The sequence below is a fragment of the Spermophilus citellus genome (genome assembly GCF_964194105.1).
Source record: "Spermophilus citellus genome assembly, chromosome: 9".
In the NCBI taxonomy this organism is placed as follows: domain Eukaryota; kingdom Metazoa; phylum Chordata; class Mammalia; order Rodentia; family Sciuridae; genus Spermophilus; species Spermophilus citellus.
The window spans coordinates 62631953-62646710 of NC_138191.1; the positions used below are offsets into that span (position 1 = coordinate 62631953).

Genomic DNA, 14758 nt, shown 5'->3' on the forward strand with positions numbered 1-14758 from the left:
ATGTTTGTTTTTGTTTTGTTAAATGGGAAGTGGGATTCACTTTTAGCCCTTTGAAAATATAAGGGCATGGAAATACCATGGCATCACTTTAATTGGTATATGATATTAATGGAAGAACATTTTGTCTTTAAAATAATGTTCTGGTATATTATTATATAAAATTTAATGAAAAGAGCTTGTTAAGAAAATTAAATCTCTTTGAGACATGGACTTGTTGGTTAATGTTGTAGTAAGGTTTCAGTGTATGATACATTTATGATACTTTCAGGTAAGTTTTTTAAATCAAATTTTTATAATCAGAATTCCTTCTAAGTTAGTGATATTTGTTACCATGAGAAAGCAGAAGAAACTGTGACAATTCTATCCATTTAACATTTCCTCTTTTGGGCCACATGCTTGATCTGATATGCTGAAATTGCTTTTTATTTTCTTTCTTTCTTTTCTTTTCTTTTCTTTTCTTTTTTTTTTTTTTTTTTGGTAACAGGGATTGAACTCAGGGGCACTCAGCCACTGAGCCACATTCCCAACCGTATTTTTGTATTTTATTTAGAGACAGGGTCTCACTGAGTTGCTTAGTGCCTCCTTGCTGTTGCTGAGGCTGGCTTTGAATTCATGATCCCCTTGCCTCAGCCTCCCGATCCGCTGGGATTACAGGCATGCCCCATTGCACCTTGCTGGCTCTGAGATTGCTTTATAACTGATGTCCCTGTGTCTGCCATCCCTGATGGTTCTCATTGCATATGAGAATGGCAGACGAGCACCCTGCCTAAACTAACTCTTGTGACATGGACATATATTAGTCCAGGTGATAATCTTCTTACAGATGATTTGGCAGTTCAAAGAAAATTGAACCTGTCCAAAGCCTTCAGGAATAATCATTCTGTTGTGTGATTACCTATTCTTTTAAATATCACTAAGATTAGATTATATCACTGTACTGTTTTGTGGCATTTTAATTAATGTGTTATTTTAAAGAATTTAATCTTGAGGGGGGATAGTAGGGGATAGGGAAGGTAGCAGAATACAACAATTACTAATAGGGCATTATGTAAAATTGTGGATGTGTAACCGACGTGATTCTGCAATCTGCATTTGGGGTAAAATTGGGGGTTCATAACCCACTTCAATCTAATGTATGAAATATGATATGTCAAGAGCTTTGTAATGTTGTGAACAACCAATAAAAAAATAAAAAAAAGAATTTAATCTTTATTTATTTATTTATTTATTTATTTATTTTTAATGTTGAACCCAGGGCCTCACCAGTGCTAGGCAAGCACTCTACCATTGAGCCACAAGCCCAGCCCCTTAATGTGTTTTTTAAAAGACTTAGAATGATATATAGTTGAGTTTCTCCTGTTCATTCCATTCTCCTTCACTGTCCTACTCATAAATTTCTGCAGCAAAGCACTTGGATACTTTTAAAGTCTAATATGCAGATTAAAGTTTTAAAACTGAAGCTTCTATCATCATCCACACCAAAAAGGGAGAATGTTTCCCAGCTTTTTATTTTCTTAACTATAAATAGCTAATATTGAATACTTAAAGTAGAATTACTTTTTAAGCTCCTTATGTGGACTATACAGGAGTATTTGCTTATTTTATCTTTAGTCTTCAAAATATAACATTATTGGAGAAGTTTAAAGCTGAAGAAATAAAGACATAGAAATGAAGTTAGTCCATGGCTAAGCAACAAATGGCAGAGACCATACTCTAATTATTACATTAACTGTCAGTACCATAACTTCTTTTAATTGCTACAGAAGATGATTTCTGCCATTCCATTCTCCTTTCTGCATGTTATATATACACAAAGATGAAAATGGTGTGGTTCATCCTTTCATCTTTTTCACAATTCATTGAAAGAGTTCATCTTTTACAAATGCACTACAGAACAAATTCTGGAATCTGATATACATTGCAGTTCAAGCTGTGTGATCTTAGGCCAATTAATCTCCTTTTAAAAGTGGCAATGAAAGTAGTGCCTACTTTTTAAGGCCATGAAGATTAAATGAGAACATTTAGAAAGGATGCATGTGTAAGTGTTACGTCTTTTCTACTCTGAAGATATTACCAACCATTAAGCTTTTTACCCTAAAGCAGTAATCAGATTTACTCATCTGGTGTTTTGATATGACATACTTTGCTGCTGCTTCTTTGCTCAAAAAGAAGTTTGCTTATGTGGCTTTCTTCTCACTGCTTGTAGGCTTAATGTTTATTCTGTATAGATTATTTGGTCAGAAATATTTTTCATCAGTTAGTTACTTACAAGCTTAGGCTTATTTTCTGCAAAGCATTCCCCATGAAAACTTGGCTATGTTCCCATCTCTTTTTAATTTGAGACAGGGTCTCACTAAGTTGCCTAGGCTGGCTTTGAACTTGAACTTCTTTTGCCTCAGCCTCCCAAGTAGTCCATTCTGAATAGTTTGTACTGTTATTTTTCCATGTCACAATTTTGTACAAAATTTAATTTTGTTTTAAATTATTATTATATTGTTTTATCTTTACATCACACATGAATGACTTTATTTTATTATTTTGACTAATTCTTTTTCTTCTAAGAGTTATAATATGAATAATTATAGCATAATGTTTAAAGAGGACTGTTACTGAAAAGACATAGTAGTTAGAGTGCTTCAGGACTGATGTTTGAGACATGACCTTTAAGCCAGTACCTAGATGTCCATGTTGAAATTTCCTGGGAATAAAAAGCATTGGTATAACATTAGACAGTGTTGGTAAGTAAATCCTACCTTGACAGGATAATTTAGATATGTGCTTGTATTCTTAGGTGACCGGGTTATTGATGTGGGATCCGAGTGGAGAACTTTCAGTAATGACAAAGCAACAAAAGATCCATCTCGAGTTGGAGATTCTCAGAATCCTCTTTTGAGTGATGGAGATTTGTCTACCATGATTGGCAAGGTAATACTCGCAATCAGCAGGAAATACCTAGTGCAGAGTGACCCTTGAAGACCCGGGAGTTTGGGATCTTTGCAAAAATATCAGACACTGGTCTCATTGGGGAATATTGGCCTGGTAATAAAATTTGCCAGTAATACCACTGTGGATGATGGCTGATTAGTGTGTTCTTTGCATCTTGGAGGGGAGAACATCAAATCAAAATTATAATATGTATGTATGTATGTATGTATGTATTTTGTACTGAGGATTGAACCCAGGGACACTTTACCACCAAGCTACATCCCCAATCCTTTTTATCTGATTTTTTAAAATTTGAGACAGAGTCTTTCTAAGTCGGTTAGGGTCTTGCTAAGTTGCTGAGGCTGGTCTTGAATATGCGATCCTGCTCTCAGCCTCCTGATCCTGCTCTCAGCCTCCTGAGTTGCTGAGATTTTCAAAGGCCTGGGGATTACTTAGCTCAGTAGTAGAGCACCATAAAGTTCCATCCCCAATACCATACTTGCACCCCGCCCCCTCAAGAAAAATTGTCTTCTCCCTGTACACTAAATACTTAATAGTTAAGAGTTTCATGGAAATGTAGTATATAGAATGTGTTCAGTAAATGGTGGTGGTGATTATTATATAAGGCAATAGCATAACTTCCCTGATAGCCTGATTCTCTTTACTTTGTAATCTGAATTGGAAATAGTGGTGAAATATTTTGCAAGATTAATCAAGGGGGTGTTTACATTTTGAGATATTACTATTGTGTACTGTTTTTTATTTTCTTTTGTGCAGTCCTTAAGGTTGAATTTGGTAGAACTCTACACTGAGCTACATCCCTATCTCTTTCTATTTATATTGAGACAGGGTCTAACTAAGTTGCCTGGGCTGACCTCCAACTTGGCTTGTTGCTTCAGCCTCCCAAGAATACATATTCTGTATTTAAGAAAGTATCATGAAAAAAACCCAGGTTATTAGGTATTTTTGCATGCTGTAATTGATAAAACTGCATATCAAATTTGGACAACATGGTATATAAAAGGTTAAAAGTTTACAGTATTAAATCCAGAAATATTTTTAAGTAGATTATGTCTGCATTTGCTTTAAGCCTTATGGGCTTGGAAAAAAAGCATACTTATAGGTATTTTAAAATGTAAGATTGTAACTAATTGACACTGTGACTTTTTGTTATTTAATTTTTTCAATAGGAAATACATGATTCAAAAAATGTATGACAGGAACATATAGTAAATTTTCCTCACCCTTGACCCCTAAACTCTTGAGTTCCCACTGCAATACCTCTTTTCTGCCAGAAGTAGCCACTATTATTAGTTTCTTCTATATTCTTTGAAAGTTTTATTCTTATTTTAATATTTTTTTTTTATTTTTAGGTGGCCACAATATTTTATTTATATGTGGTGCTGAGAATCGAACCCAGTGTTACATGCATGCTAGGCAAGCACTCTGCCACTGAGCCACAACCCTAGCCCTGAACGTTTTATTCTTACATGGCAAAAAAGAAAAATTTTAAGATGCTACATTTATTGTAAACTAAATTTTTGTATGTATTTGGGAATATTTCTGGACTTTATCTGTTCCTGTTTTGGTCTAGTTAATCAAATGCCGTATCATACTTTTATATCCGGTGGCACTAATCCTCATTGCTTCTCTTTTTCAGCGTTTTCTTCACTAATCTTTTCTATTTAAAGGTTAGGATCACTTTGTTCTGTTTTTCAAAAACAAAGCAAAACAAAATCTTGATTATTTTTACTGGGATTTTGGTTATATTTATTTACAAAATGATATAGGGAAAATTGACTTATTGATACATCTTTCTATTCAAAAATATGGTATGGCTTTCAATTTCCTTAATTCTTATGTGTCCATTAGGGATGTTTTAATATTTTCTTCATGAACATCTTACATATAAGTGAATTTCCAGAATTTATTTTTTACATTACCATTGTAATTGGAATATTTTCCTTCATTGTCTTCTAACTGGTTAAATGTGTGTTGGAAGGTGTTGATTTCTGTTCATTAATCTTGACCTGTGACTCTAATGAATTATTTTTTTATATATTTATTTTTTAGTTATAGATGGACGCAATACCTTTGTTTCATTTATTTTATTTTTATGTGGTGCTGAGGATCAAATCCAGTGCCTCTTGCGTGCCAGGCAAGCGCTCTACCACTGAGCCCCAGCCCTAATGAATTCTTTTATTACTGATAACAATAGCAGTTTTTTAGTGATTTTCTTGAGTATTCTAGGTATACAAAGATATTACTTGCAAATAGTTTAATCATTTCCATTCCAAATTTGTATTACTGTTTTTCTCTTAACAATATTGGCTACTTTTTCTAGTATAGTGTTACAAAGTGATTGTTGAAGGAGGCACCTTTGTCTTGCATCTCCTTTATTGGTAATCCTACTAATGTTTTTTTCATTATTCGTAGTGCTGGCTTTGGCCCTTGGAGAGATTTTTCTATTGTGAAGAAATATCCATGTGTAGTATTATATGAAGGTATCAAAAATGAATTCTGGCTGGGTGTGGTGGCACATGCCTGTAATCCCAGCAGCTTGGGAGGCTGAGACAGGAGGATGCGAATTCAAAGTCAGATTCAGCAATGGCGAGCTGTTAACCAACTCAGTGAGACCCTGTGTCTAAATAAAGTACAGAATAGGTCTGGGGATGTGGCTCAGTGGTTGAGTGCCCCTGAGTTCAATCCCTGGTATCCCCCCACCCCCCAAAAAAATGAATTCTGACTTTTTTTCATCTTTTTTGGTACCTTTGGAGATCATATTATGAGTTTTCTTCTTAGATCTAATATTATGATGTTTTATTAGATTCTCCAATAATACATATTTTGCATTTGTGAAAGTCTCCACTTGGTCATGATAATATTAAAAATGTATTCTGTTTTCTAATATTTGCTATTTTATCATATTTATAAATGAAATTGGACTGCTTTGTTTTCTATTTTCTGTGGCCTCAAATAATTGTTCAGAATTATATATTCCTTAAGTGATAAAACACCTCTTTAAAACATCTTAACCTGGTACTTTTTCTATTTGAGGGAAAGGTAGGATGCACAGTGCAAATTTCTTGGGCTTTTGGAGTCAGATTGTATAACTTGTATTTTCATAGAAATTGTTCATTCAAGTTTTCTGAAAGTTTCTTGCAAGTTATAAAAATGTTTTATAGGGTACAGGAGCTGCAAGTTTTGATGAGTTTGGCAATTCTAAGTACCAGAATCGGAGAACAATGAGTAGTTCGGATCGGGCAATGATGAATGCATTCAAGGAAATTACTACCATGGCAGACAGAATCAACCTCCCTCGAAATATAGTTGTAAGTTTTTGTCTACCTCCTTTAAGCCATTCTGGCATTGATTTTGCATAATTTAGTGAACATATGCAATTTTGATATTGTAACTAATTAAATGGCTTAGAGTTAATTAAACTTAGTTTCTCTGTTTTGAAGGATCGAACAAATAATTTATTCAAGCAAGTGTATGAACAGAAGAGCCTTAAGGGAAGAGCTAACGATGCTATAGCTTCTGCTTGTCTCTATATTGCCTGTAGACAAGAAGGGGTTCCTAGGACATTTAAAGGTGAGTTTTTAGTTGCATAAAGTAACAGACCAAAGTCAAGCTGCTTTGATACTTAGAAGCCAAGTCCTGTCTTCATCATTAGGTATAGTAATCCACCTGAACATTATTTGCCAGCGCCACTTTATTTTGTTCCTTGACAACAAAAACTTAAAGAGATCTTACTGACCATGTTCTTTTCAAACTGTTTTCCCATGTAGATTTGTTTTAAGTCTATGTTAGGCCACTGTGTTCTTTGCTAGTAAGATATTTTGATGGACTATATTTTATGGGTTTATGGCCTGGCATCAAAGCTATAGTAGGCTCTTTGTAGGAAGTCAGTACACTTGATGCATAAAAACAGCTGTCATTTCTAGCATAGATCTTTCTCTATAGGTGTAGGAGTCAAGCCTTGGAAAGCATCAGTGAGATTTTTTTCTTTTGAGGTATATAGTATTTGCAGTTTAACACTTAATTTAGAGGCTTTGAGATAATTGGTATTTTTCATACAGTTTGCAGTTACCCATAAATATATGACAACCTATTCATAGTGTTGTCATGATGCATACACTGACAAAAGTTTTGTAGCTGAAGGCTGAACTTACTCTTCATTCATCCAATTAATATTTATTAACATGTTTTAGGTCAAAGAAAAGAAGTGATGGCCTTTATCACCATCTTTTGTGTTGTTACTGCAACTAAAAAAAAGTTTGTTAAGTTTATTCTGAAAGTGCTTGGTGGATGAATATTTAGGATAAGGGTGTTGAATATTTATCTCATTTAATTATAGCCTGTAATCGCAGAAATTACATGCATACATGACTTTGTGTAGCTTGAGAAACATTCTTTAGCTAGAGTATTTTCTTTCATCTCCTTGGTACCCTCCCTATAACAGATTAACATATAAGTACCCAAGAAATTTTTGATTAAAGATGTCTATTTGCATAAATTGAAACTGTCAAGAAGTTAATATTTTCAAAGATTAAGACCTAAATTTAAAGTGTGGTGAACATTTACATTAACCAAGAAATTTTAAATTAGCTCAATGGGAAATATCACCGAAAGGATTAGGGTTTCATCTTTAGGCATGGTTTAGATTTTTTTTTTTGCAACTGCAATGTGTTATTTAATCAGAAATGATAGGTTTTTAAATGAACTATATGGATTTTTTTTTCTTTTAGAAATATGTGCTGTATCACGAATTTCTAAGAAAGAAATTGGCCGATGTTTTAAACTTATTTTGAAAGCTTTAGAAACAAGTGTGGATTTGATTACAACTGGGGACTTCATGTCCAGGTTCTGTTCCAACCTTTGTCTTCCTAAGCAAGTTCAAATGGCAGCTACACATATAGCCCGTAAGGCTGTGGAATTGGACTTGGTTCCTGGGAGGAGCCCGATCTCTGTGGCTGCAGCAGCTATTTACATGGCTTCACAGGCATCAGCTGAGAAGAGGACCCAAAAAGGTAGGGGTTTTCATGGGGAATGTTGATAATGAATTATGAAGGCTAAAGTATGTCTTTTTCCATTTTATGTGTGAAGCATTTAAGTATCCAGAACCCACACTTCAGAGGTAGTTCCTCAGCAACAAAACATAAAAATATCTAGTATTTTGCTTTTAAGTGACTCATAAATAAAAATGTTTGGAGGTACAGCTATGTACAAACTTTTTTTTTCCATTTGAATTATATAATTTTAATTTGTACATTGTTCATTCTTTTTAAAAATTTATTTAATTTTTTTTTACATTGTTCACTTTTTTGTGAGTTCTCTGTAATTTTTTTCCTTAAATATTCCTGATCATTTTGAGTCATTTTCCCCTCCATAAACTTATTAACCTTTTTAAATCTTGGGAGGGGCAGTGGGAAGTGCTTTATTTCTAATAGGCTGGAACATGACCCTGCTGATTAACACACTTATCAATATTGTTGACCATCAACCTTTAATGTTCTGTGAAGCCTGCTTTTTTCTCCTTTTAAACCATATTCATAATTTCTTTTTTTTTAAAAGAGAGAATTTTTAAAAAATATTTATTTTTTAGTTTTCGACAGACACAACATCTTTATTTTATTTTTATGTGGTACTAAGGATCGAACCCAGTGCCCCGTGCATGCCAGGCAAGCACGCTACCGCTTGAGCCACAACCCCAGCCACTATTCATAGTTTCTTAATGAAATTTCTGAAATACACAGACATAAGTAGTTCAACCTTCTATAAAGTCATTTTTTAAATTTAGTGTGGATTTTTTTTTTAAGGCACAGTCTGTTTTTTTTTTAGTTGTAGATGGACACATGCCTTTATTTTATTTATTTATTTTTTATGTGGTGCTGAGGATCAAACCCAGTACCCGTCATGTGTGCTAGGCAAGCACTGAGCTACAACCCCAGCCCTCTAGGGAAACTTTCAACCAGAAGTATTAATCAGGGGCTGGGGATGTGGCTCAAGCGGTAGCGCGCTCGCCTGACATGCGTGCGGCCCGGGTTCGATCCTCAGCACCACATACCAACAAAGATGTTGTGTCCGCCAAGAACTAAAAAATAAATATTAAAAATTCTCTCTCTCTCTCTCTCTCTCTCTCTCTCCTCTATCACTCTCTCTTTAAAAAAAAAAACAGAAGTATTAATCATTTTTGCAAGTATATATATTGCAAAAATGGATTATTTCTATGATCCTCAAAAAATTTTATGAAAAAGGAGAGTCAATTCTAAATTTTAAAGTGGGTTCATGAATTACTGGCTTAAGTAACTTTGTAGTACTTGATTCAGAACAGCCTTTCACCTCAGCTTAGGCTATACTTTGATGTAAGTAACAGATGGTAACAGAAAAGTGATTAGAAGGGGAAAGCCAGCATTAATTACTCAGGTATGCCATTATCCATTCCCTTTGTCCTCTACTCATTTTTTTAAAGGCTAGTTTAGATCCATTTTTTACCTTTTATATTTATTAAGAAAGATTTAATCTACTTCTTTGGATTCTTAACAGACTAGAAATTCTCAAGTGTCTTGAGTTCAATATATATGCACAATATATACTTCTAATAGTAAAAAAAAAAATCTATATATGCTGTTATAGATGCTTGATCTCTAGGAAAAAAGAGGTTGTAGAAAAATATTTATTATTTCATTTTGGTTTTAGATGTTGCAGATAAACTTTCAAATGTAGAAAGAGACGATGAATTTCTTTTTCTTTTTGCAGTACTGGGAATTGAACCCAGGGGTGCTCTATCACTGTGCTGCATCCCAAGCCCTTTATTTAAATTTTGAAAAATTTTGAGACAGGGTCTCATTAAGTTGCCCAGGCTGAGCTCAAACTTGTGATCCTCCTGCCTCAGCTTCTCAAGTAGGTGGGATTATAGATGTGTGCCACCAGACCTGACCTGGGTAGTGAATTTCTTTATAAGAACATATTTCAAGGTATATGGATGAAGATACGAATTGGTGTGAATATACTTTGTATACAACCAGAGATATGAAAAATTGTGCTCTATATGTGTAATAAGAATTGTAATGCATTCCACTGTCATATAAATAAAAATTAATTTAAAAAGAACATATTCATGGATTACTCTGTGATCCTCAAGAAGATTTATAAAGAAAAAGAGTAGTCATTTTAAAATATGGTCAATATAATGTTTATCACTCATAGTACTATGCTCTGAGTTGTTTTACATATATTAAACATTATAATACTGTAGACAAATTTTAAGGTAATAGGTGCTACTGCCATTATTGTTATTACTGTCTTTAACTCCTGTTTCTTGTCTTTCAGTTTGGATTCCCATTATCATTTTTTAAAAAATCAGTATTTTTTTTTTTTTTTTTACATTCTATTTGATTTTTTTATTTTTTTTATTGGTTGTTCACATTACAAAGCTCTTGACATATCATATTTAAAATCAGTATTTTTTAATTTTGTGTTTCACTTTGGTAGTAGAAAGGAGGTGGGAGGAAAGGTATACTTAATGTTTTGATTTTTGTCTTTTAGAGATTGGAGATATTGCTGGTGTAGCTGATGTTACAATCAGACAGTCCTACAGGCTGATCTACCCTCGGGCCCCAGATCTGTTTCCTCCAGATTTCAAATTTGACACCCCAGTGGACAAACTACCACAGCTATAAATTGAGGCAGCTAATATCAAACTTTTATGTACACAGAACTTTGCCTATTGTACATAGCCTATACAACGTGCTGGGTTGAGCCTTTAATGAGGAAAACACATGGTACGCATTCCAGGGCTAAATATTATTGCTTGGCATTCTGTATGTATATACTAGTGCAACATATTTAATGATTTGAATTTCTTACTGAATTTGCTTTCTTTTGTAGTGATCTAGGAAACTGTATTTTGGAAGATACTGAAATTATGTAATTCTTGAATAAAACATTTTTCAAAACTAAATTTTTTGTTACATTTACATGTTATATGTAATTTATAATATATAATTTTAAATAATGCGTATCACTGCAATTGATAGAGGTCGTTATTTTTCATTATTTTTCTCATATATTTAGGGTTTTAATTTTAATAGTCATGGAAATAAAAAAAACTTTCAAGAATGATTGTTAACATTTATAACATTTTGTTTGTAGTGTGAGAGATTTATTAATATATGTTAAAAAACAAGAAAGAAGAGCTGGACCCTGAAAGGCACCAGTGAAAAAGATGTAAACTCTTTTTCTTAATGAACTTATCAAGCAGAAGGATGATGCTATTAAGAATAGCAACAGCAGATCAAACAGATTTTAGTTTGGGATGTAACTATTTCATTTTGTAAAATCTGCATATCTACAATTCTTTTTTATTCTTAGTTATGCTTATTGGGACACCTATGAAGTAATGGGTCTTTAAAATGAAGATCACTGGTCCCTGGGAGTGTGCAGGAATTTTTAAATTAGCACTGTTATGTGATTTTTTTGATGTCGTGGGTATTTTGCTTATTTTTCTTTAGAACACATTGATTTAGGGTCTCTCAATTTCCAGGCACTGTCAAGGAAGGCCAAGAAAGTGTTGCTTTTTACCCACTAGAATAGTTATACAGGGAACTTGTGTCTATGATAGGCATCACCTATGTAAATTATTGCTCTAACAGTGCTGTGATTCTCACATATCTGAATGGACATTAGCACTAGATGTGGCCTAGTGGTTGGGTTCAGACCCTAGTCTGTAAAGGGACTTTTTCCTTTTGAAGATCAGACTTTTCACTGCCATCCTCGTGACCATAGGAGGAAGATGATTATCGGGACCATGAAGACAAATGATATTTCTCTCTCGGACAAAATGCAGGATTCTCACACAGTACTGCTTAAAAGCAGTGGAAAACCCTAGGGAAATAAATACCAGGAGTACTATAATCTATAAACAGGATTAGAGGTCTAGTGAGGAAATGCACACTCCAGGCCAATAGAACTCATCCCACCCAAAGTGAGACCTAAGAAGAAGGAATCTCCCTTTTCAATATATTGATCCCCAGCACCTCTCATCCCCATGTGCCTTCAGCATTGCCCTCGGGAGCAATAGGCTCTAGTGACAAACCACAAAACTCCCAGTTCAGTGAAGGCTGCAAGCTGCAACCCAGCTAGATCTCAAGACAGTTATTTTTGCAATTATCAAAGGTCAGTACATACACGATAGAAGATTTGGAAAGAAAAATATGCATAAGTTACCCAGAAATAACTTATTTTTTTTCCTTTTCAGCTGTTTTGCTGTGTTATTTTTTTAAACAGTTGATTCAGGTGTGGTAATATGACCTTTTAGTATTTTTTTTTTTCCTGGTTAAAAATGTATTGGGTGATTAGAAAAATGCAGATAAATAAAGGAAAATAAAAAGCTAACCCTGCCATTTAAATTATGTCAGCATCTTGGTCTGTTCCCCCCAACACACACACACATACATTTTTTATTGGTGCATTATAGTTAGTTGTACATAATGGTGGGATTTGTTGTTATATATTAGTACATGCACAAAATATAACAATATAATTTTGGCTCCCCAGCACTTCCCCCTTCCTCCCCCTTGTCCCTTTCCTCCACTGATCTCCCTTTGATTTTCATGAGATTCCCACCTTTCTTTTCCTTTAGCTTCTACATAAGAGAAAACGTATGAGCCTTGTTGGTCTGTCTTGTTTTCTGTACATTTATAAAATCAGGATCAAGAGAACTGATTAATTGGGATACAGGGTATGTTTTTGAGAATAAACATAAGTTATTCTTGTAAGTGGTTCTTGAAAGAAAAAGAATTAAAATGCTATTTTTTCTAAATTCTCCTAAACTGTGCCTATGGCTGAATCAGCTTAATTCCAGGTATTGAAATAAGGAAATATTATGTTAGGGATGTCTTTCAGTGGTACAGTGCTTGCCAGGCCACAAAGAGTCTGAAAGCTACTTTATTGACAGTCTTTGCTGTTACTCTGAATTTAAGAATTTGATGATAAGTTTCATGGAATCTAAGTTTCGAGACACTAGCACAGTCTCCCCTTTTTTTTTTTTTTTTTTTTTTTTTTTTACATCAGAGAAGCCTAGAGAAACCAAAAGATTTGCCCAAGTTCACTTAGCAGCAGAGATGGGACTAATTGAGGTCTCTTGATCATCCAGTGCTCTCCACTAACCCATACTGTTAGGCTTATTTCATAGGAAGTTGCCTCAGTATTGACTTCAGTTGTACCTTTCAAGTAGAGTTCAATTATTAGGGAATAATTGAAGGAGCTAGGCGTGGTGGCGCAGAACTGTAATCCCAGAGAGGCTGTGGCAAGAGGATTGTAAATTCAAATCCAGCCTCAGCAACTTAGGCCCCAAGCAACTCAGCAAGACCCTATATAATTATACATATATATATATATATAAATAAACGATGGGGATGTGACTCAGTGGTTAGGCACCTCTGGGTTCAGTTCCTGGTACCAAAAAATGAAAATTAAATGCAAAAGATTATCTTTTTTTTTTTTTTTTTTTGGCATAGAAGATTGAACACAGGGGCACTTAAGAACTGAGCTACATCCCCAGCCTTGAGAGAGGGCCTCACTGCTTAGGGTTGGCTTTCAACTTGGGATCCTCCTGGCTTGGCCTCTGAAGCTGCTGGGATTACAGGAGCTGCACCTGGCTTTAAGGGAAAAAATTTTGAGTTTTTGGTCTGAGGGGTTGTTTTTGTTATGCAGTATTGGGGATTGAACATGGCCTCATGCAGGCTAGGCAACTGCTCTTATCACTAAGCTCCATTCCCAGCCTGAGTGACTTTTTAATTATTTTTTAAACTATCCTGGTGACAAGGAGTTAATGGCTAGAAATTGTTCTTGAGCCCTTCCTCTAAACAAAATACTTAGTAAACTTTATGCCTCTTGATAGTAAGCTTTTGTGTTCAAAGCAGCAAATGTACTTTACCCAGGGTTGTCTTTGGTTCCTGAGCTAATTTTGTATCACAGGTGCAAGATTTATTTTAATTATCAAGATGAACAGCTGAGGGGGTCAGCCTATTACCCACCTGGTCCTAATCCAGCCAAGAGGCCTCTGTGCCCTATGCCAATATTTCCAATTGTCAGTGGCCCTGACTTTTTCTGCTGCTGAATTTTTAATCTCATCTGCCAGTTGAGCTACTGAAAGATTCCCTGACCCCCTAAACACCTCCTCATTCTCCCCCTCCTAGATATTTACATGCATACTCCCTTCCTCAGGATCCCAAGACTGCAAGGCATCACAGTAAGAGCATTTGTTCTAGGCCCTGGCATCTTTCATAAACTTCCACTCATAACCCTCTGATATTTCTGTGGTCCAGCGGCTAGTGGACCAGGGAGCCGAGTTTTAAACTGCTATTTCAGGAGGCTGTTGGTGAAGGAGGAGGGAAAGGATGACCAAGAGAGGAAAAACTGTTTTCTTTTTGTACTAGGGATTGAACCCAGGGGTGGGTGCTTTACTACTGAACTGCATCCGGAGCCCTTTTTGTTTCACTTTTTAAAATTTTGAGACAGGGTCTCATTGGTTATTTAAAGCCCTCACTAAGTTGCTGAGGCTGGCCTCATACTTGGGATCCTCCTGCCTCAGCCTCCCCAAGTTACTGGAAATGTAGGTGTGTGTCACTGCACCTGACTGGGAAAAAAAAAAATTCTTTCCCTATTTACACATCATTCAACCCTTCTGACAATTTATGCATAGGAGTGTTTCCCCATAATACCACGCAGTTCACCAGTACACACCACCTCAGTTCTAATACTACCTGGAGATAGCATTAGATCTCATGTTAAAGGCTCAGTACAACTTCTGCTGCCCACCAGCCAT

At 35.1% G+C, this 14758-nt stretch overlaps 1 protein-coding gene across 1 annotated transcript in view; it reads left to right on the top strand.

Annotated features, from left to right (window-relative positions):
* GTF2B (general transcription factor IIB) overlaps positions 1-11050 on the top strand; it is a 31614-nt gene extending 20564 nt beyond the window's left edge. The window contains exons 3-7 of the mRNA XM_081306887.1: positions 2792-2925; positions 6111-6257; positions 6390-6519; positions 7677-7958; positions 10477-11050. Of these exons, the coding sequence (XP_081163013.1) occupies positions 2792-2925; positions 6111-6257; positions 6390-6519; positions 7677-7958; positions 10477-10610 (827 nt within the window). The 3' untranslated portion in view covers positions 10611-11050. The remainder of the gene's footprint in view (positions 1-2791; positions 2926-6110; positions 6258-6389; positions 6520-7676; positions 7959-10476) is intronic.
* The last annotated feature ends 3708 nt before the right edge of the window (positions 11051-14758 follow it).